The 22587-nt window shown below is 52.4% G+C and overlaps 2 protein-coding genes across 7 annotated transcripts; both read left to right on the top strand.

Moving 5' to 3' along the window:
• Nucleotides 1-140: 140 nt before the first annotated feature.
• FBL (fibrillarin) lies at nucleotides 141-12928 on the top strand. Its single transcript, XM_045381240.2, has 9 exons — nucleotides 141-232; nucleotides 6652-6822; nucleotides 6928-7029; nucleotides 7117-7211; nucleotides 8186-8356; nucleotides 9568-9700; nucleotides 10747-10859; nucleotides 12573-12718; nucleotides 12824-12928. Exons 1-9 carry the CDS (start codon nucleotides 223-225, stop codon nucleotides 12846-12848), a joined length of 966 nt encoding a protein of 321 aa, XP_045237175.1. The 5' UTR covers nucleotides 141-222; the 3' UTR covers nucleotides 12849-12928.
• Nucleotides 12929-13206: 278 nt separating this feature from the next.
• Nucleotides 13207-22003, top strand: DYRK1B (dual specificity tyrosine phosphorylation regulated kinase 1B). 6 transcript variants are annotated; one of them, XM_065534332.2, is made up of 11 exons: nucleotides 13207-13367; nucleotides 15406-15569; nucleotides 16581-16700; nucleotides 16801-16989; nucleotides 17339-17486; nucleotides 18758-19044; nucleotides 19686-19832; nucleotides 19917-20057; nucleotides 20475-20670; nucleotides 21069-21175; nucleotides 21269-22003. In XM_065534332.2, exons 2-11 carry the CDS (start codon nucleotides 15507-15509, stop codon nucleotides 21638-21640), a joined length of 1770 nt encoding a protein of 589 aa, XP_065390404.1. In that variant the 5' UTR covers nucleotides 13207-13367; nucleotides 15406-15506; the 3' UTR covers nucleotides 21641-22003. The 6 variants fall into 6 exon arrangements, with proteins under 6 accessions (XP_065390404.1, XP_005589269.1, XP_015296963.3 ...); XM_005589212.5 differs by having other exon boundaries at nucleotides 20355-20670; XM_015441477.4 differs by lacking the exon at nucleotides 13207-13367 and adding an exon at nucleotides 13968-14115.
• The last annotated feature ends 584 nt before the right edge of the window (nucleotides 22004-22587 follow it).

Raw genomic sequence — 22587 nt, 5'->3', positions numbered from 1 at the left:
AGAGAGTGAGGGTAACCGGCTTAGTTTCGATAGGCTCGAGAATCCTCGCCCACTGTGCGTGCGCCGAGCTCCAAGCGGGGCAGGGGGCCGGGGCGGGGCTACGTGGTTGCGTCACGCGCTGCACGTCGCCGCGCGCCTGCGCTCTTTTCCACGTGCGAAAGCGCCGGACTCGTGGAGTTGTGAACGCCGCGGGCTCCGGAGCCGCACAAACCCGGGCTCACCATGAAGCCAGGTCAGGCTGGGGTGGGGTCCAGGATCAGGGACGGAGGCCGGGCGGGAATCCGGGTGCCAGGCCAGAATCGGAGGGGTGGGGCCTTGGCCTGGGGGCAGGGGTTCTGAGCACGGATCCGGTCTCATGTGGGAAGGGGAATCCTGATTCCAGGAGGTCTAGGGGTTAGTGACTGGCTTCGGAGGTCACGGTCGTGAGTCGAAGAAGGCCTTGGGCCTGGCACTGGGGGTCTTGACCTGGGGTTCGTCTCATTGAGGCCGTCTAATAGGGATTTTGGATATTGGGCAGGAGGCGGCACTCAGGAGTCTTGGACTAGAGTCTGGATCCCGGCATCTGGAGTCTTGGATAGCTGGGCGTGTTTTGGGAATCAGCCTTGGGTCGGAGATGGAGAGTTCCTGACCTTGGGTCCTGGAGATGTGTGTGGGAAGCCCCTATTTGCCTTCCCTGTCGCTGCCACCACCACCATCCCCTTATCCCCCAACCCAGCTTTTCCGAGTGGGCCGGAGCGGAGGACTCCTCGGTTGGCCGTGTGCGGCACTCTGGCTCACTTTCCCGCCTTCTGCACTTACAGGGGGGCGGATCCCCAGGGATGGAGTGGAGATTTGGGGACTAAGATTTCCACCTCCGGGGCGAGACTTAACAAGCTCGGCATTAGATTGGGGTAGGGGGGTGGGTGGTTGTCACAGGACGTAAGTGGTTTTATTCTTTCGATTTTCCATTAGATTCTGCTGAACCCACTGCCTTCATGGTGGAATGATGAGGGTCCTGGCTTTGACAGCAGAAGGGCCTCAGTTTAGTATTTCAGTTCTGGCTCAGCTTCTTAGCCTGCTGTGTGACCTTGGGCAAGTGGCTTTACCTCTCTGAGCCTCTGTTTTCTCATCAATAAAAAGGCGCCAGTTAGGATTAAGCGACGTTTAAAAAAAAATAGCACAGTGCTTGACATAATAGTATTGGCTCTAGCTGTTGCCTTTATCTTTCTCAAAGAGAACAAAATTAGAATCCTTCTCCGTGGTGTCTGAGCACTTCCTCCATCTGGCCTGCCCAACCCCCACTCGTCTGTGTGAGAACTTGCTTCATTGAGTTTGGAGAATTTTCCACCATGGCCCAAAGGGTCTGTTTTCCTGGAACAGGCTTTATTTTTCTTTTTTGTGTGTGTTTGTGTGGAGAGATTGGGGTCACCTGGCAGGAGATTTGTGGATCCGTGCCCTTCTCCCAAGCTCCCTTTCTCTTCCGTGTTTGGGGGATCTCCTGATGAAGTGGGCTGAGGGATTGTAGGCCAGGTATCTCTCCTATTGAGATCCTGACTTGCCTGCAGGCATCCTGGTCTATGATTACCTCAGAAATGGAGGATACCCCTTCTTCCAACCTTCTTCCGTTGTGTGGTAGAATGTGAAGTTGTAAAAGTTGTCAGGTGTTAGCTCTTTAGTAAGGATTTTAGTCTGAGTGAGAGAACCCTTTGGGAGCTTTTGAGCAGGGGCGTGGTGCAGTCTGACATTTTTAAAAGGGATTCTTCTTGCTTCCATGTGTGAAAGACCTCAGGGTGGCAAATGTGGAAGCAGGCAAATCGGTGGGAAGCTTGTTGCTGTAATCTAGGAGGTGGTGTGGTGGACCAGGATGGAAGCAGTGGACATGCTGACGGTTTTACATGCTTTTGAAGACAGAACCAACAGATTGTATGTGGGTGTGTGAGCAGAGTCAAGGATAACCAAGGGTTTGGGGGTGTGTAGCTGGAAGGATGGAATTGCCATTTTTGAGATGGAGAAGGCTGTGGAAGGAAAGCAGATTTTAAATCAGGGAGTTTGTGGAACCCCCCTTCCCCCCAAAAAAGAACTTACTGGAAAAGTTTGTGTGAACATGTGTTTTTTCTGAGGAGTGGGTACTTTTGGTACATTTTCCCCCAAAAAGCTCCAGGACCTGAAATGAGATGTTTTGAGTATCTGGGATTGAAAGTTGGCCGGGCGCGGTGGCTCAAGCCTGTAATCCCAGCACTTTGGGAGGCCGAGACGGGCGGATCACGAGGTCAGGAGATCGAGACCATCCTGGCTGACACGGTGAAACCCTGTCTCTACTAAAAAATACAAAAAACTAGCCGGGCGAGGTGGCGGGCGCCTGTAGTCCCAGCTACTCGGGAGGCTGAGGCAGGAGAATGGCGTGAACCCAGGAGGCGGAGCTTGCAGTGAGCTGAGATCTGGCCACTGCACTCCAGCCTGGGCAACAGAGCGAGACTCCGTCTCAAAAAAAAAAAAAAAAGAAAGTTTACACTCCTGCCCACTCCGCCCCGTGCACATGCCAGTACTTCCTTTTTATTAGGCCTGGGTTGAGACTTTCATAAACCTAGCTGTGGCATCTCCCCTAAATGAAGGTCCTGGCTTTGGAAAACTGTTGGAGGGTTTGGGCAAGAAAATAATGAGATCTGAGTGCTGTTAGGCACATGGATGCAGCTGGAAACCATCATTCTCAGCAAACTATTGCAAGAACAAAAAACCAAACACCGCATGTTCTCACTCATAGGTGGGAATTGAACAATGAGAACACTTGGACACAGGAAGGGGAACATCACATACCGGGTGCTGTTGTGGGGTGGGGGTAGCAGGGAGGGATAGCATTAGGAGATATACCTGATGTAAATGACGAGTTAATGGATGCAGCACACCAACATGGCACATGTATACATATGTAACAAACCTGCACGTTGTGCACATGTACCCTAGAACTTAAAGTATAATAAAACAAAACAAAACAGAAACAGCACTTATTAGTTGCTGTGTGGAAAGTGGACTGAAGGGGGATAGAAGATAAAAAGTGAACAACTCTTGGTTATGTTCTGGAGTTTTGAAAAGGAAACTGTTCATTTTAAAAGATCAAATTAGGAGTAGCTATTAAAAATTACATTTTCATCGTTAATACCATTAAGGTGCATAAGGAGGGAAGAGGAGACCCGTTCCCCTGAGTTTGAATGATGATGTTCAAAGTAGGTGCCAGATAGTGTATATGTGAAGTGCTCTGTGTGTACAAGGCATTAAATCTTTACAGCACTATAGGATGGGCACTGCATTTTTTTATTTTTATTTTTTTTTGATACTGAATGTCTGTCACCCAGGCTGGAGTGCAGTGGCACCATCTCAACTCACTGCAACCTCCACCTCCTGTGTTCAATTGATTCTTGTGCCTCAGCCTTCCAAGTAGCTGGGATTACGGGCACGTGCCACCATGCCTAGCTAATTTTTTTGTAGAGACAGGGTTTCACTGTGTTGGCCAGGCTGGTCTTCAACTTCTGGCTTCAAACTATCCACCTGCCTGGGTCTCCCAAAGTGCTGCGATTACAGGCATGAGCCACGGCACCTGGCCTGGCACTATATTGCTCCATGTCTTGCAGATGAAGTTTTCAAGACCCCCATGAACCTTCCTTACTCACTAGGGTGGAGAGTGGCAACGACATTGCCAGTCTGTCCATAAGGGATACTTGAGGGGAGTGACCAGCGCTTCCCTGGTCACCAGCTGATGGATCATGTGCTTTCTAAACAAATAAAGGGTGCTTTCTCCTTGAGGCAGGGCCCAGGGTTTAAGAATCATCCGCACAGTGCTCATTTAACATTTATTGAGCCCATACTTCGTGCCAGATGTTGTGCAGGGTTTTGGGGATGCGGTGGTGACCAAAACAATTAAAAATGCCTGCCCATTTGGAGCTTGATCTTAGTGGGGGAGGCAGGCGGTAATAATATTAAAAATGCCATGTGTGATCACTGATTTGAAGGGAAATAAAGCAGGGTAAGGGTACGGTGGCCAAAGTAGGCCCTTCTGAGGAACTAACATTTTATCATAGAGCAGAATGCAGTGAAGGAGCAAGTGAGCCATGCACATGTGCAGGAGCCGGGCAGTGGGAACAGCACGTGGTAAAGATTCAGAAGCTGGACTATGTATGCTTGGTGGGGAAGAGCATGGAACCCAGCATAGAATGAAGTCAGGGAAGTCAGCACAGGCCAGATCCTTACGATGATGATTCTCAATGTGGGCTGCACCTTGGAGTCACCTGGAGAGCTTTATTTAGGGGAAGACCTTGCGCTCAGAACAATGAAATCAGAATTTAAAGCCTAAAGATTTTAGGCTTTGATTTCAGGCTTTGTAAGCCAGGGAAAGGAATTCTTATTTCATTTTGGATGTGGTGGAAACCCATTGGAGGGATTTGGGCAAGGGCATGATGAGATCTTACTTGCTGTTTTAAACACAGCATGTATTAGCTGCTGTGTGAAAAGTGGACTGTAGAGGGAGTAGAAGATTAAAAGTAAACAACTTTTTGTTAAGTTTGGGAGTTTTGAAAGTGAAACCATTCATTTTTAAAGATTAAATTAGGTTAAAAGATACATTTTTTATCTGTAATACCATTAAGGCGCATGAAGGGTGCGTAGGATAAGATCATAGTGTATCTTTACAAAAAACATGAGCAAACTTATTATTGAATAGATTACATCATGTGAGATAATTTTATTTTATTTTATTTTATTTATTTATTTATTTTGAGACGGAGTCTCGCTCTGTCCTCCCGGCTAGAGTGCAGTGGCCGGATCTCAGGTCACTGCAAGCTCCGCCTCCCGGGTTTAGGCCATTCTCCTGCCTCAGCCTCCTGAGTAGCTGGGACTACAGGCGCCCGCCACCTCGCCTGGCTAGTTTTTTGTATTTTTTAGTAGAGACGGGGTTTCACCGGGTTAACCAGGATGGTCTCGATCTCCTGACCTCGTGATCCGCCCATCTCGGCCTCCCAAAGTGCTGGGATTACAGGCTTGAGCCACCGCGCCCGGCCCATGTGAGATAATTTTAAACCACTGGTTTTCTAACTATTTTTTTTAACTTGTGTGATTTAGTACTTCTGAGTTTTTGAAACCAAATCGCAGAAAATATTGAATCTGTTAGCACCAGAGTTCTGTTTTAAACATTGTTTTTTGTTTTTTGTGGTTTTTTTTTTTTTTTTTTTTTTTTTTTTTTTTTTTTTGGAGACGGAGTCTCGCTCTGTCGCCCAGGCTGGAGTGCAGTGGCCGGATCTCAGCTCACTGCAAGCTCCGCCTCCCGGGTCTACGCCATTCTCCTGCCTCAGCCTCCCGAGTAGCTGGGACTACAGGCGCCCGCCACCTCGCCCAGCTAGTTTTTTGTAGTTTTTAGTAGAGACGGGGTTTCACTGTGTTAGCCAGGATGGTCTCGATCTCCTGACCTCGTGATCCGCCCATCTCGGCCTCCCAAAGTGCTGGGATTACAGGCTTGAGCCACCGCGCCCGGCCCTTAAACATTGTTTTGTACTAATGGTGTTTGCTGTCCTGAACTGGTAAGAATAAAGCCTATCTGAATCTATTATTTCTTTAACATATTATTTCCTACTGACACACTGCAAACTACTTGTAAAGTGTAGCCCATTCTTTAATGGCAGTTTGTTTTACTTTTTCTTGTTTTTCCCCTGAGCTGACAGGGACGTCTTTAAGCTTGGAAGCAGGGCGATGAATTAGGGATGACATCGTGCTGTACTCCCCTCTGTTGTGGGGCTGGGGTTGACACTTTTCTTCCAGCTCCAAGGTCAGGAGTGGGAGGGTATGAAGACGTTTCCAGAGTCTAGGGGACCCTGTTGTCCCAGCATGTGGTCATATGCAGGGCTTACTCCTCACAGTAATTAATATTGACATGGAATGAATTCTGTGAATCTGCTATGCAACCAAGGAAATGAGGATATTAACAGTAACCTACATCTACTCATGTACCCCTCCCCTATCCCAACCCCATATTAGTATCTCCTTCCCATTCGCCAATATCATGAGTTTTGCATTTCTCATTCCCTTGCCCCTTTTCTTGGGCAACATTATTGTGGCTGGGTGTGGTGCCTGACACCTGTCATCCCAGCACTTCAGGAGGCCGAGGCAGGAGGATCACTTGAGCCAGGAGCTGGAGACTCGCCTGGGCAACATAGTGAGACCTCCATCTCTACAAAAAAAAAAAGTTAGCCAGGAGTTGTGGCACATACCTGTAATTTAGCTATTTCAGAGACTGAGGCAGCAGAAGTGCTTGAGCCCAGGAGTTCAAGGCTGCAGTGAGCTATGATTGCACCACTGTTCTCCAACTTGGGGGGCAGAGCGAGACCCCATCTCAAAAAAAGCACTAAGCACAAAAAGATATTATGATTTTAACGTTAGTCTCTTGTGTATAACTGAAGGTCATTTTCGTGATCTTGATTGTGAATATCTTCTATTTTATTTGTCCATTCCAATGATGGACATTTGGGTTAGTCTTCGCTTTTCTTTTGTTGTGGACATTCTTGGAAATGTGTCCTGCTGTACACGGGCACACGGATTTCAGGTTTCTCGCCTGAGAGGTATTGCTGGGTACAAGGTGGCTTCACCTTTTAAGCTTCATTGCCCTGATTCCTATTTTTGTTTCCACCACAGGTTTCAGTCCCCGTGGGGGTGGCTTTGGCGGCCGAGGGGGCTTTGGTGACCGTGGTGGTCGTGGAGGCCGAGGGGGCTTTGGCGGGGGCCGAGGTCGAGGCGGAGGCTTTAGAGGTCGTGGACGAGGAGGTGGCGGCGGTGGCGGCGGCGGTGGTGGAGGAGGAGGAAGAGGTGAGTAAGGTTGGCTAGGGTTTATGGAGGAGGCCTTCCTGAGGCGGGGAGTAGGGAGGGCGGAGATTCAGGATCTTTCTCTCCTGTTGTACCTCTCCTTTATAGGTGGAGGCTTCCATTCTGGCGGCAACCGGGGTCGTGGTCGGGGAGGAAAAAGAGGAAACCAGTCGGGGAAGAATGTGATGGTGGAGCCGCATCGGCATGAGGGTGAGTGAGGAAGGCAGGAAGCTGGCTGGGCTTCAGGGGCAGGGAGAGGCGAGGGGTCCTCACCACTGCTCTGATCCCCTCACCTAGGTGTCTTCATTTGTCGAGGAAAGGAAGATGCACTGGTCACCAAAAACCTGGTCCCTGGGGAATCAGTTTATGGGGAGAAGAGAGTCTCTATTTCGGTGAGAACTGGGCCCCTGTCCAAGCCACGAGGGTCGCAGCTGAGGGTGTAGCCAGTAGTCTGTGTCTACCCTCACCCTGTGTCATGCACAGGACAGCTGCAGGATTGTCATCATATGCAAACCACACTGTCTATTCCCTTCCTAATCCGCCTTCTGTGACTCCCCACTGCCTTCAGGTTAGACCCCTGAGTCTTCACTGTGGCCTCCAAGACCCTGCGCATTCTAGTTCCCCCTGCCTGCCCCCCGGCCTTGTCTCCTTCACTAACCATCTGACCAAGTGTCCTCCAGCCACCCTGGCCTTGCTCTTCCCACTCCCAGCTCTGTGGGAGGCTGCATCCTTATCATCTGCTTCTCCAGGCTGCCTCACACCGCTCTGCCTGTCAAGGCCTTGGGGACTTCCTAATCGCTTTTCTCTCTCCTGGGAATGTCCTTCCTCAGATAACTTGATAACTTGAATGGCCCCTCGCCTCCTTCAGGTCTGATTTGGAATCTGCCTTTCAGCCCCTCCCTGGCCCCCTTTCTCATTTTCACCTGCTCCTTTCCCTGCTTCCCAAACTTCATGTCTTCTTTCTTGACTTTGTCTTCTCTCCTTAACACCTGTCACCATCTCATATGCCATGTTATATTTAGCTAGTTCGGTGAATACTTACGCCTTCTGGGCAGGGATCCTTGTCTTGTATCCCCAGCGCCTAGAGCAGCGTCTGGCACACCGTAGGTGCTGGCACAGTGCATGTTTGTTGAACGAGTGCTGGTTTTACTGTTACTCTTTGTGTTTATTCTCTGTTGCTGCCCCTTGAGTCAGTAACCTCCATGAGAGGGCAGCGACGGCACGTGCATGGTCACTGCTCTGTACTCACGTTGAGTTCTTGTGCAGTGATAGGACGGCCCAGTTCCTTTCAAGGGTCCTAGGGTTAAGGGCAGTGAGGTCCTGCAGAAGAGCCTAGCGCTGACTTCTGTCCCCATCTATCATCTAGGAAGGAGATGACAAAATTGAGTACCGAGCCTGGAACCCTTTCCGCTCCAAGCTGGCTGCAGCAATCCTGGGTGGTGTGGACCAGATCCACATCAAACCGGGGGCTAAGGTGCTCTACCTCGGGGCTGCCTCGGGCACCACCGTCTCCCATGTCTCTGACATCGTCGGTCCGGTGAGTGAGTGGATGGAGCGTCAGGCAGGAGGCAAAGGCTCCCTCCCCTCCGCCAACCTGGAATAGCAGGGTTTGACGGCTTGCCTTCACTGTGTGACTTAGGGCCAGGCCTTTTTCTGTCACAGTGCCTGTGAGTAAAAGGAGCGGCTTGAACCAGATAACGTCATTCAACCTCGCTCCTGGGTTCTTGGCCTCAAGGGAAGAGACGTGGGTGTGGGGTGACCAACCTTAGAGAGACAGCTGGGAGTATAGATACCAGACTGTTTGATTTGATGGGCCTCTTTAAAATTTTATGCTGCTAAAACCTGCTCTTCTGGTTTCTTTAGAAAGAACCAGGAGATCTCATGGTTTCTGAGCCTGTATAGGCTTCCCGTTTAGAGGACCCCTGGCACCCACATGTCCCACTCCATTACCCTTTGTTACTTTACGTGTTTATAAGCTATTAAATGTAGTGTCTTAAAGCCTCAGGCTTTGGCCAGACGAGGTGGCTCATGCCTTTAATCCCAACACGTTGGGAGGCCGAGGGAGGTGGATCACCTGAGGTCAGGAGCTCGAGACCAGCCTGACCAATATGGTAAAACCCTGTCTCTACTAAAAATAACACAAATTAGCTGGGTGTGGTGGCATGTGCCTGTAGTCCCAGCTACTCGGGAGGCTGAGACAGGAGAATTGCTTGAACCTGGGAGGTGGACGTTGCACTAAGCTGAGATTGCACCACTGCACTCCAGCCTGAGCGACAGCGAGACTCCATCTCAAAAACAAAACAAAACAAACAAACAAGAAAACAAACCCTCAGGCTTTAATCAGGCAAGTTACCTAATCCATCCAAGCCTCAGTTTACCTCTCTGGAACATAGACTTGTGAAGATTAAATGAGTTAATTTCTGAAAGGTGCTCACAGCAGTGATTGGCCCATGGTTACATCATCTGTGTGCCTTGGCTTCCTGGCTTTAAGCCTCTGTTGGGAGCCTGGGCTCTCAGGCAGATGGGATTGGGTACTTTTGCTACTTGCTGAATAACCCTTGACCTGTGACTTTATGTCTGGACCTCAGTGTATTCATGTATAAAATGGGCATGATAACAATAGTCATTATATGGTAGGGTTTTGATTTGGGGGTTGGAAGAGATGCTGTGTAGAGTGTATGGGCCTAAAGTAGGCACTCCATGCCTGAGAACTAGCATCATTGTTGATTCCTTTTTAATTTATTTTAGGATGGTCTAGTCTATGCAGTCGAGTTCTCCCACCGCTCTGGCCGTGACCTCATTAACTTGGCCAAGAAGAGGACCAACATCATTCCTGTGATCGAGGATGCTCGGCACCCACACAAATACCGCATGCTCATCGGTGAGGGGTCTGGGGGTGGCCCCGGTGGGCTAGGACAGGCCACTGCAGGCTTCCTGGAAGAAGCCAGTGGACCCCTGATTTAGATGGAGTTGGAGTGGATGAGCAGACCTCTTGAGTCTGCAGGAATAGAAAGGGGTAAGGGGAGCTAGGTGAAGCTGTAGAGGTGGCAGCTTGACTTCAGAATCTTGGAAGCCACCCTTGGGAGGGCCAAGCTCCTCTCCTTCAGTCTCCTCCCCATCTCCTAGGTCTCCTGTACTTCCTGCCTCCTGTATTTATTACACTGCCCCTGCATTAAAAACCTCCTTTTGGGGGTCCTTATCATTGGCTGGTGAGAGCATAGCCCAGAAAACAAACTGAGCTATGGCTTGACCTAGAGGGGTCCATTGTGACTATTAATGACTTTGTTTAAAAAAACATTCAAAGGTATAATATAAAAGTTGAAAAGCCTTATAAACCACCCCCAGAGGTAACTGATGAGAACAATTTGATGTCTGCTTTTCCCAGGTTTTAAGTAATCAGTTTTCATTATACCACCTTTTCATTTTTGAAAAGTCACACTGCCTTAAATACATTATTTTTCATTCTGCTCATTTTTCTTTCTGTGTTTTTTTCCCCCGTGCACTCATACTATCCCCTTTGTTCTGCGACTTGTTTTCATTTCACGGTCCTGCAGACACTCTTGCCTATAAGTGCTCACTCACTCTTACTTGTCTTTTTGATGACGTGTCTGTCTCCCCACCAGACCCGGGAGCGTCTCGAGGGCAGGGTCCGGGTCTGACTCGTCTCTATGTCCCCCACGCCCGGCCCAGGGCTGGCCACAGAGTAGGTGGCAACCATGGTTTCCAAGAAGAGTGGATGAATGATGTGACTGTGGGTTTTGGACTCATCTTGGGATACTGGAGGGAGGGGGACCAGTGGAGGTGGGGAGTGAAACTGGAGGCAGGGAGAATCTCCCAGGAACCTGCTGGTGATGGGCATAGGCCCCTGGGAGGGTCTGGGATGATCCCTGTGACTCCAACTTGTAACTGCTGCCCCTTTCTCCTTAGCAATGGTGGATGTGATCTTTGCTGATGTGGCCCAGCCAGACCAGACCCGGATTGTGGCCCTGAATGCCCACACCTTCCTGCGTAATGGAGGACACTTTGTGATTTCCATTAAGGTGCGGGGTTTGGAGGAGTCTAAGATGGGGTGGCAGTGTTCTAGGGAGGTATCTTCTCTATCTGTATCTGTCAAATAGCCACCCAAAAGAGAGGGACCAAGTCTGCAAAACTATAGCTTTGGATCTAAAGAGGCAAGAGAGTGCAGTGGTCAAGTGCAAAATTGAGTCTGACCATCTCATTCCAGCCTGCCGTGTAAACTAAGCAAGTTACTTAACCTATATGCCTCAGTTTCCTCACTTGTAAAATAGAAATATTAGTCTAATCTTTTTCAGGGTGGATGACAGGATCAAATTAGTCAATATATATGAAGTGTTTAGAAAAGATCCTGGCCTAGGATACTAGATAAAAGCTAGGTGCATCTTTCACAACGTTTTATTTAGAAATAATGGAGAACTCCCCCATGCACCCTTCACAGGGTTCACCATTTGTTAGCCTTTTACTACATTTGTTTTATTATTCTCAACTGCATTATTACTATTATTAAAGAAGAGGAAGTAGAAATAAACCAAACAATTCCTGGGTATAAAACTTAAGCACTGGCTTTTAGATAAATAGGCTTCCTGCTTCAAATCCAAAGCAAACTAAAAACTTTTTTTTTTTTTTTTTTTTAATTTGAGACACAGTCTCGCTCTCTCACAAGGCTGGCGTGAAGTGGTGCAATCTCAGCTCACTGCAACCTCCGCCTCACAGGTTCAAGCAATTCTTATGCCTCAGCCTCCCAAGTAGCTGGGACTATAGATGTGTGCCACCACACCTGGCACTTTTATATTTTTAGTGGAGATGGGGTTTTGCCATGTTGCTCAGGCTGGTCTGGAGCTCCTGAGCTCAGGCAATCTCACTGCCTCAGCCTCCCAAAGTGCTAGGATTACAGGCATGAACCCAGCCAGAAACTTCTTTAATTAAGCCTTTTATCACATTTCCTAAACCCAAGTGTCTTAGCCCTTTTTATGCAGCTATCACAGAATGCTATAGACTGGGTAATTTATTTTTTTTATTTTTATTTTTTGAGATGGAGTCTCACTCTGTTGCCAGGTTGGAGTGCAGTGTTGTGATCTCAGCTCACTGCAACCTCCACTTCCCGGGTTCAAGGGATTCTCCTGCCTCAGCCTCCCGAGTAGCTGGGACTACAGGTGTGTGCCACCACAGCCGGCTAATTTTTGTATTTTTAGTGAAGACAGGGTTTCACCATGTTGGCCAGGATGGTCTCGATCTCCTATTTCGTGATTCACCCGCCTTGGCTTCCCAAAGTGCTGGGATTACAGGTGTGAGCCACAACGCCCAGCCTGAGACTGGGTAATTTATAATGAACAGAAATTTATTTGGCTACCAGTTCCGAAGGCTGGAAAGTCCAAGATTGGGGGCCTGAATCTGGCGAGGGCCAAATTGCTGTCATCCATTGGCAGAATGGTGAGAGCAAGATGGAAAGGGGGCATAATCATGCTTTTAATCAGGAACCCACTCTTGTGATAATAGCATTAGTCTATTCAGGAAGGCAGAGCCCTCATGACCTAAATCATCTCTCAAAGGCCCATCTCAATTCTGTTGCATTTAAGCGTTAAGGTTCCAACACATGAACTTTGGGGGACACGTTAGAACCACAGCACTGAGTTTTACTTGAATTAATAATGAAAACATCTGGTTTAAAGAGCACACAAGAGGAAAACAGCCCAAAGCCCTGTTGTGGACATCAGTCAGTCCTTTCTCCTCTTTAGGCCAACTGCATTGACTCCACAGCCTCAGCCGAGGCTGTGTTTGCCTCCGAAGTGAAAAAGATGCAGCAGGAGAATATGAAGCCGCAGGAGCAGTTGACCCTTGAGCCATATGAAAGAGACCATGCCGTGGTCGTGGGAGTGTACAGGTGAGCAGGGGCCCAGCAATACACCAAGACAGACATCTCTGTCCCTTGCACCCCAAGTGCCATGATCCTGGGGATCCTTCTTCATCACGTATCTTCCTCTCACAGGCCACCCCCCAAGGTGAAGAACTGAAGTTCAGCGCTGTCTGGATTGCTAGAGATGTGTGTTGATACTGTTGCACGTGTGTTTTTCTATTAAAAGACTCATCCGTCTCCCATGTCTGCTGCTCATTCCTCCCCTTGACCTGCTGACACAGGGCGCATGCACCCTTGGTTAACTTTGCGGGGTCGTGGGGTAAATTCTCACCCGGTCACAGAGCCCATGCTCCATTTGTAGCTGCCTCTCGCGCAGTCGCAGCCCGGATTTCAGTTCTTGGGTGTGATTGGTAGCTCACTGCGCATGCGTACAGGTAAGCGGCCGTCTCGCGCAGGCGGAGTGGCAGTCTGGGTCACGTGGGGGGAGCGGAGAGGGCGGGATGGGGGCGGAGTCCAGGGCGTGGGGGGGCCGGTTTGTTGTGGTCGCCATTTTGCTGGTTGCATTACTGGGTAATCGGGGCCCTGGCTTGCCGCGTCCGCCGGATACCCTCAGCCAGTGGGCAGGTCTGAGCTCGGGCTCCCCGAGCAGTTTGAGTCCCCTTGCCCGCTCCCTCAGGTAACGGCGCAGGGACGGTGGGGCGGTCGCAGGGAGGTGGGCAGGACGGGATCCGCCCTGCCCGCGTCGCCGCGAGACTTAGCGCGAGGCCAAGGGAGGAGAGGAGGGGGGTGGCGGGCAGGTGCGGGCCCTGCCTGGCTATTCATAGTTGAATTCCTGGAACCGGCCAAGCCCGAGGGAGCAGTTGCAGGAGGGAGGCTGGGAGGGGGTAGCCGGGCCCCACTCCCGCCCTTTGTTTGGGCTCGGCTCCGCGGGCCGCTTCTTCGTTGCCTAGCAACAGCTGCCCTAGGCTGTGATTGGCTGAGCTCTTGGCACCAGCGACCAATGGCACAGTTGTTGCCATGGCAGGTGCCGATTGCCAAGCTCAGTCGGGCCCCGCCTGCCGGTCTCGGCAGGCCCAGGAGGGCCTCCTGGGTGGGGGGCGGGACGCCGGGTCCCTAGGGGCTGGTGGCCACTCAGGGTGGGGCGTGTCGCCCCTCCCCCGTCCACCTGCTCTACTCTTCCCCCTCGTGCCCCGGGCTGACCCTTGTCCCCTCCTCTCCCCGCCCCTGGTGGCAGCGGCGGCTGCTGTTGTCACCCACCGGGCCGCCCGTCCCGCTTGCCCTCCCTGCCGCGGGGCCGGCCGGGCCAGGGACAGGCGGTCGCCTTTTCAGCGCTGCCACCGCCGCCATGCTGGCCGCTCGACCACCCGCCTGGGGGCCCCACCGCGCCCCAGCCCCCCGTGGGCCCCGCGCCAGCCCTGACCCGGGTAGGGGGTGGGGGCTGGGAGAGATGGTCCTGGTGTGGGAGGGCCCCGGAAAAGAGGTTGTTTTGGGGGGAAGCTCCAAGGGTGGAGGAGTCGTGGAGTGGCGAGGCATGGAATAGGAGAAAAGGATTTGACATGGGGGAGAAAATGGCCCATTGGGGAGATTTTTGCTGTGGCTGACAACTCTGGGAGGAGAGAACCCTATGTGATACTTGGGCATTTGGCTTTGAGGCCCTGTAGGAGTGGACTCAGTTGTGGAATGACCCTGGTATAAAGAGGGGTGCCTGGAGAAAGGTGTCTGGTAGGAATATTAGGCAGTGTGTGTGTGTGTATGTAGGGGGGCAAGGAAGCAGTGTAGGGGAGAAAAGATCACTCTAAACTGTGGGAAGAGACACCTCCCATCAGGAGGAGTGGGCCTTGATTGGGATGGGGTCTTGGAGTAATGTGGGGAAGAGCCCTGTTGTGGCAGGGGGAATTGGGATATAGTACAGGGAGACTGCCTGGAAGGCTGGTTCCTAATATGGAGGACCTGATATAGGGAAGCGGTCTTGGCATGATATGGAGAGGGTCCCCTAGGAAAGTTGTGCCCTGGTAGATGAGAATGCCGTAGAGATAGGACTCTGTTCTGTAGAGGTTCTCAGATAACTTTGGTGTGGTTGGGAGGTCCCTAAGGACGCTGATGTGGTTTTAGGGCTGCAGAGGATTCTGCTGTGGTTTGGGAGGGGAACACTCATGTGGTTTGGAAATCCTAGAGTTCTCTGGGCTGAGGGAATCTACTGAGAAGGGTAGATCTTGAAGTAGTGGCCCTTGCTGTACTACGGGCTGAGATCCTAATGTTCAGGGAAGACTTTAGAAGGGTGGGATCTTGTGTTAGGGGCCCTGGGGAGGGCCATGAGTAGTAATGAGAAAAGAATGAAGCTTACTCCTCTGCATACTGTCTGTGGTTTCTATCTTTTTTCTTTCCCTCCTCCGAATTATTGGTGTCTTCCTGTCCTCCTTTCCCTGTGATGGCTCATATCAACCCCTGCCTGGCCCCCAATCATTGTCTTTTATGCGTTCTCTTTGTGCTGCCTTAATCATTTACTTGGTCATTATTTGTCAAGGGACTGCTGTGCCACCCCCCACCTGGCTGCCACTTCTCTGCCCCTTTTCTTCATTGCTACCTGTTGCTCCGTTGTGCCCTTTTCCTCTTCTCTCTGTTCCCTGCCTTTCTCATGCCCACCTCTTCCGCGCCTGGCACTATTCACATATCCCTTGTTCCATGTTGTTTTCCTACCGCCTGTCTGCTCTCAGGTGTCAGCGGCGGTGGCAGCCGAGGTGCAGGATGCAAGAAGGCGCCCCCCGGCCGGGCTCCCGCTCCAGGCCTCGCTCCCCTGCGGCCCTCTGAGCCCACCATGGCCGTCCCACCGGGCCATGGTCCCTTCTCTGGCTTCCCAGGGCCCCAGGAGCACACGCAGGTACGCGTTCAGCTGGCTCCTCACCTGCCTGGTGGTAGGGGGAGGCTGGGGATAGAAGGGTCTCCAGACCAAAATGTAGTGTGGTTGCCCAAGACAGTCTCCTGGGCACATAATGGGTCCCATGGGATTGGAAAATAACAGAGGAGTTTTCAGGCAGAGTCAGGGTTTGGAGAGGTTGGGTTCAAATGCTTACCCAGTGATTAAATTACTTAGATTCTCCATACTCGAGTTTTCTATTCTGTGAAATGGGGCCAATAATGATACCTGCCTCACACGGTTGTTGTGAGGATTAAATGAGTTAATGGTATGCATGTAGAATGCTTAGAATGGTGCCTGGCGCATAGTAAATACCCAATAAATGCTCACTAAGAAAAGTTCAGAGTGAAAGATCTGGAGGGGGTGAATGGGGAGGGGGGTTGAGTCTAAACGGTCTTGAGTCCAAGAGGCATGGGTGGTGCAGGGCAAAGCTCTCCAAGGCTGGAGGCAGTGAAGGCAGTGACATGCAGAGCTTGAAGCAGGATGGAGTGGGAGGTCCAGGGGCCAGATCAGATCCAAGAGTCTTGGAGTGAAAGAACTATGCAAAGAGTTGGTGGGGGTATGGGTTGGGGCCCAAGGGATGAGGGTAAATTGAGATAGAGGAACTTCAGAGGATACCCAGAATGGCTGGCTTCACAGTGAAGAATGGGGAGGAACAGAGCCCAGATTTTCCATATAATCTCTCCCACTGAGGTTCAGAAAGGAGTAAAGGTGAGGGGTGAAAGGTCAGGGTTCACTCATTCACATCACAGGTCTGAAAGAGTATCCATTGTGTGCCAGGCCCTGCTTTAGGCACTGGAGGTACAGTAAGAACAAGAGAAAGTCTCAGCCCTGGGGGAGTTTCTTTCCTAAATGGGTGGAACAAATACAGACAGCAACCAAATACATGATGCGCGAGCAGCCCTTATAGTTCTTCCTCTTGAGGTTGGAGGTAAAGGCCCGCCCTCAGTGCCCACCCCTCACCCTGCCCTGCAGGTATTGCCTGATGTGCGGCTACTGCCTCGGAGGCTGCCCCTGGCCTTCCGAGATGCAACCTCAGCCCCGCTGCGTAAGCTCTCTGTGGACCTCATCAAGACCTACAAGCACATCAATGAGGTGGGCAGGGGCTGGGGGATCCTGGGCTGGGTGCCGAGGGTCTTGGCTGCTGGCATGAGTCACTCACCAGTCCCCATCTCCTGCCTGGCTGGCTGGGCAGGTATACTATGCGAAGAAGAAGCGGCGGGCCCAGCAGGTGCCACCCCAGGATTCGAGCACCAAGAAGGAGAAGAAGGTCCTGAACCATGGTTATGATGACGACAACCATGACTACATCGTGCGCAGTGGCGAGCGCTGGCTGGAGCGCTATGAGATTGACTCGCTCATTGGCAAAGGCTCCTTTGGCCAGGTGTGGGACACCCCCCTCTCCCACCCTGATCCAAGGCCCCACTAACATTGACCACATACCCAGTGGTTCAGTGGCTTCAAATCCCATGCTGGGCCACTCACCCTAGCCCACTTAGTTTCCCTGTGCCTCAGTTGCCTTTTCTGTAAAACAGTTTAAATAACAAGACTCAACATAAGGTGGTATGTTATTTCACGTCCAGCGTTTCCACCAGTGCCTGACTAATGGTGTGCACTCAACTGCGAAGTATGCATAATGTTCTCGGTGGGCCTCCTTGCCTGGAGGGAGGAGAATGGTGCCTGGCTCTGCCCTGCCCCCACCCCTTTCTTCTTGACATGCCCTGCCCCAACAGGTGGTGAAAGCCTATGACCATCAGACCCAGGAGCTTGTGGCCATCAAGATCATCAAGAACAAAAAGGCCTTCCTGAACCAGGCCCAGATTGAGCTGCGGCTGCTGGAGCTGATGAACCAGCATGACACCGAGATGAAGTACTACATAGGTGAGGCCCGGGACTGGCAGGGCTGTGGGCACCTGGGATAGCGGGAGCTGGAGCCAGTAGGGATGGGTCACACCCCTGCCCCACCCTCAGGAGGAGGCTGACATCTTCAGAGCAGGGTTTGATCTGTGCTTCACTGACATCAGTGATTCTCCTGCTGCTTTTATGGTTTTTGTCCTATTTACTTGGTAGTGGTCAGAGGTTACTGAGTGCTCACCAACGGCCAGGCTGTCTTGGAAGCACTTTATGTAAGTTAACTCACCACAGCCCATAAGGGGATTATTACCAACATCTTGAAGAAACGAAACCCGGGCTTCCATCCTAGTTTCTTCTTCAATAAAACAAACAAAAACAAAAAAAATGGGCTGGGTGCGTGGCTCACGCCTGTAATCCCAGCACTTTGGGAGGCCGAGGTGGGTGGATCATGAGGTCAAGAGTTGGAGACTATCCTGGCCAACATGGTGAAACCCTGTCTCTACTAAAAATATGAAAAAATTAGCTTGATGTGGTGGCACGCGCCTGTAGTCCCAGCTACTCGGGAGGCTGAGGCAGGAGAATCGCTTGAACCTTAGAGGTGGAGGTTGCAATGAGCCAAGACCATGCCATTGCACTCCAGCCTGGTGACAGAGCGAGACTCTATCTTAAAAAACAAACAAACAAAAAACCAAACAATAATAACAACAAAAACGAAGAAAGGAAAAAAGAAACCCAGGGATTCAAGTGCTGTCACTTGCATGAGGGGGCAGTTTGTACTAATTGAGCTATAATTTGATGAGGCCGTGGACTCCAGAGGTGTTACTCTTAACATCTGTGCCAGTCTTTCTTCTCCCTTAAACTGATTCCTCTTAATGGACATAAACATCACAACATAATCATAAACAGCAAGTGGATTTTAAAATGGTTTCGTTTGAAAGGAAAATGTACATCCTTAAAGTAGATGGAAAACTAGTGTCCTTTGCCACAAAAATGAATACAAGGGAGATGAAAGCAGTGTTACGAAATTAAAGGAGGAAGTGTAGAATGTGTTAGAGCTAGTAGTAACTAATGAAACTTTCTCGTTTGTTTAATTGGAGGGTTTGACAGAGACTTGGAAAGAGCGTTAACTTCCTGTGTGAACCTAGTTGTTTGTTAGATAAAAAGATCTTGACTAGCAGATGGTACCCGTGGGCACAGCACATGTGGCTAGTGATCAAAGAGTGTTGTATGACCCCAGGCCACCACCTGCCCTCTCTGAGCCATTTTTTCTCTGGCCCATTTTCTCCCCTCCCTCGCAGTGCACCTGAAGCGGCACTTCATGTTCCGGAACCACCTGTGCCTGGTGTTCGAGCTGCTGTCCTACAACCTGTACGACCTCCTGCGCAACACCCACTTCCGCGGCGTCTCGCTGAACCTGACCCGGAAGCTGGCGCAGCAGCTCTGCACGGCACTGCTCTTTCTGGCCACGCCTGAGCTCAGCATCATTCACTGCGACCTCAAGCCCGAAAACATCTTGCTCTGCAACCCCAAGCGCAGCGCCATCAAGATCGTGGACTTCGGCAGTTCCTGCCAGCTTGGCCAGAGGGTACGGGGCAGCCCGGTCCTGGGAGCAGGGCTAGTGGTTTGGGTGAGGCAGGGCCAACAGGAGGCTTAGGGGCGGGGCTTGGCTGGGATGGGATTATTAGGAACTGCTGGAAGTGAAGGATAGTGCTTGGGGTGGGGGTGTGGATGTACTGCCCACTAGGATGGGGAGGGTGAAGCCTGAGGGGGCAGGGCTCGTTTTGAAGCTGCCAGATGTGAACAGGGTAAAGTTGGGTTGGGTTTGAGCCCTGGGTGCTGCTTTACTAAGTTTTTGTGTTTTGTGTTCTTAAAGCCGGGGAGGGAGGTGGAAGGCTTCAACTTTGCAACTCTGTGTGAGGTGCCACTAAAAATGACAATAGTATAGGGCTGGTGGAATGTCAGCCTCTGCCTGGTGACCCAGAAAGGCCCAGGATCGGGGTTGGGGGTGGAGATCAGGGTCTCTTTAGGCCAGCAGGCTCCCCAGATTGATAAACAAGATGGCACCAGTGGCTCCCAGAAAACTGGTGCTGATAATGGCAGGATTTGGAGCCTCAGTCCCCATTTTGTCAGCAAGAGGCTTGTCCTTAGTTGGGTCCTCTTAGCTTTGGGGGTGTCAGTGGGACCAGTAGAGGAGGCTGGGACCCTTGACGATGACCCTTTTCCCAGATCTACCAGTATATCCAGAGCCGCTTCTACCGCTCGCCTGAGGTGCTCCTGGGCACACCCTACGACCTGGCCATTGACATGTGGTCCCTGGGCTGCATCCTTGTGGAGATGCACACCGGAGAGCCCCTCTTCAGTGGCTCCAATGAGGTGTGCCCCCAGGAAGGGGTGTGCTGGAGGTGGAGGGGGTGGAGCCTGGCTGGCCTGATGACCCTGACTCCCGCCTGCTCACAGGTGGACCAGATGAACCGCATTGTGGAGGTGCTGGGCATCCCGCCGGCTGCCATGCTGGACCAGGCGCCCAAGGCTCGCAAGTACTTTGAACGGCTGCCTGGGGGTGGCTGGACCCTACGAAGGACAAAAGAACTCAGGAAGGTGCGGCCCCTGCCCCACGCCACTCCTCCCACCCCGTGGCCCCTCACTCACACTTGGGGCTCTCTCCCCCTGCTCCCTCTCCCTTGTGTCTTTCCCTTCCTTCCTGTCCCCCTTGTCTGTCTTTTCCTTCCTTCCCTGCCCACCCCATCTCCCATCTCTCCTTCCCACCCCACAACTCTTCTTAGCTTTTCTTTCCACTTTCTCTCCTGTGCCTCTGTTTCCCCATGTGTGTCTCCCTGCCCCTCCTGCCCACTGACGGCCACTCTCTTGCCCCCCCTCCCACCCCCTCCCTGCCAGGATTACCAGGGCCCCGGGACACGGCGGCTGCAGGAGGTGCTGGGCGTGCAGACGGGCGGGCCCGGGGGCCGGCGGGCGGGGGAGCCGGGCCACAGCCCCGCCGACTACCTCCGCTTCCAGGACCTGGTGCTGCGCATGCTGGAGTATGAGCCCGCCGCCCGCATCAGCCCCCTGGGGGCTCTGCAGCACGGCTTCTTCCGCCGCACGGCCGACGAGGCCACCAACACGGGCCCGGCAGGCAGCAGTGCCTCCACCTCGCCCGCGCCTCTCGACACCTGCCCCTCTTCCAGCACCGCCAGCTCCATCTCCAGTTCTGGTGGGTGCCCACGTGCCCAAATGGGGTACAACAGGGGTGGGGGCTGCTCAGGTTTGGCTTGTCCTAGGGGACCTTGTTACTGGGTCTTCACACAAGAGCTCTGAAACTGTTTGATCCTGAACTCTAAGATGATGTGTGGGATGGGAGAGCTCCAGCTGGCCCTGACACAATCTCTGAAATTGGACTTGGGCTCAGATCCCTGAAACTGGTTCTGACTCTAAAACCCAAAACTGAATTCCAATCTAAAATCTCAAAATTGGGCCTGGTTCTTCAGATGGGCTCTGATCTTGAAGCCTGAACCTGAGCCTGGGCCATGAACTTCACTCAGCCATCCCAAAACCCACTTGCCACCTTCTCTCACCTTATGCCCCTTCACCTCTCCTCCCTGGCACTTCCAGGAGGCTCCAGTGGCTCCTCCAGTGACAACCGGACCTATCGCTACAGCAACCGATATTGTGGGGGCCCTGGGCCCCCTATCACAGACTGTGAGATGAACAGCCCCCAGGTAATGAAGCTTTGGGGGCTTTGGAGGTGGGTGGTGGTGCCTGGGGCTTAAGGACTGGGGTCTCCATCATCCATTGCTCCTTTGCTTTTTTAGGTCCCACCCTCCCAGCCACTGCGGCCCTGGGCAGGGGGTGATGTGCCCCACAAGACACATCAAGCCCCGGCCTCTGCCTCATCACTGCCTGGGACCGGGGCCCAGTTACCCCCCCAGCCCCGATACCTTGGTCGTCCCCCATCACCAACCTCACCACCGCCTCCGGAGCTGATGGATGTGAGCCTGGTGGGCGGGCCTGCTGACTGCTCCCCACCTCACCCAGCGCCTGCCCCCCAGCACCCGGCTGCCTCAGCCCTCCGGACTCGGATGACGGGAGGTCGTCCACCCCTCCCGCCTCCTGATGACCCTGCCACTCTGGGGCCTCACCTGGGCCTCCGTGGTGTACCCCAGAGCACGGCAGCCAGCTCATGACCCTGCCCCCTCCCTGGGGCCCCTCCTGAAGCCATACCCCCCCCATCTGGGGGCCCTGGGCTCCCATCCTCATCTCTCTCCTTGACTGGAATTGCTGCTACCCAGCTGGGGTGGGTGAGGCCTGCACTGATTGGGGCCTGGGGCAGGGGGGTCAAGGAGAGGGGTTTGGCCGCTCCCTCCCCACTAAAGACTGGACCCTTGGGCCCCTCTCCCCCTTTTTTTCTATTTATTGTACCAAAGACAGTGGTGGTCCGGTGGAGGGAAGACCCCCCTCACCCCAGGACCCTAGGAGGGGGTGGGGGCAGGTAGGGGGAGATGGCCTTGCTCCTCCTCGCTGTACCCCCAGTAAAGAGCTTTCTCACATGCCTGCCTGAGCGTTTGCAGGGCTTCGGCTCCCCTCACCTGACCCTCAGAGGCGTGGTGGGGAAGGGGGTTTGCGGAGGGGGTGCTGGAGGAGCTCTGTGGTGTGGAGACGTCTCTTGTGGGGAAGCTGTGGCTCTTGTTGCAGGCATGGGGCTGCAGGTCTGGGGCACCAGCATTCTAGAGAGATCGTGGATGGGATCCTGATCGTGGATGGGATCCTGGCCTACATTTGCCTTTTCTTGGGTAAACAGACTGAAAGGGTAAAGGCTCAGCTCTGGCCTGTCTCTGGGAAACAGGTGCCCTAATAAGCCGGGGCGTCCGCAGAGCCAGCACAGGAGTGGCTCCTCAGGCCAAGCAGGCGTCCAGTAGCCGCTGAGTGCACTTAGCAGGCTTTGTTGGCGCCAACTGGGGAATAGGCAGACAATAGGTACAGACTCTGCCCCCACATGTGTACTATCCAACCCTTTGGAATCATCGCGAAACAAAGTGTTGAGATTCTAAGGAAAAAAGATTTTCCCGGGGTTCCAGGTAAGTGGTCCTGTTTCCATGGTAATTTGGAAATGTACGTCTCCCAACCGGCCAAT

The sequence above is a fragment of the Macaca fascicularis genome, chromosome 19, assembly GCF_037993035.2.
Source record: "Macaca fascicularis isolate 582-1 chromosome 19, T2T-MFA8v1.1".
NCBI classification, from domain to species: domain Eukaryota; kingdom Metazoa; phylum Chordata; class Mammalia; order Primates; family Cercopithecidae; genus Macaca; species Macaca fascicularis.
The sequence above is the reverse complement of the archived record's forward strand: the minus strand, read 5'-3'. Positions and strand labels throughout refer to the sequence as shown.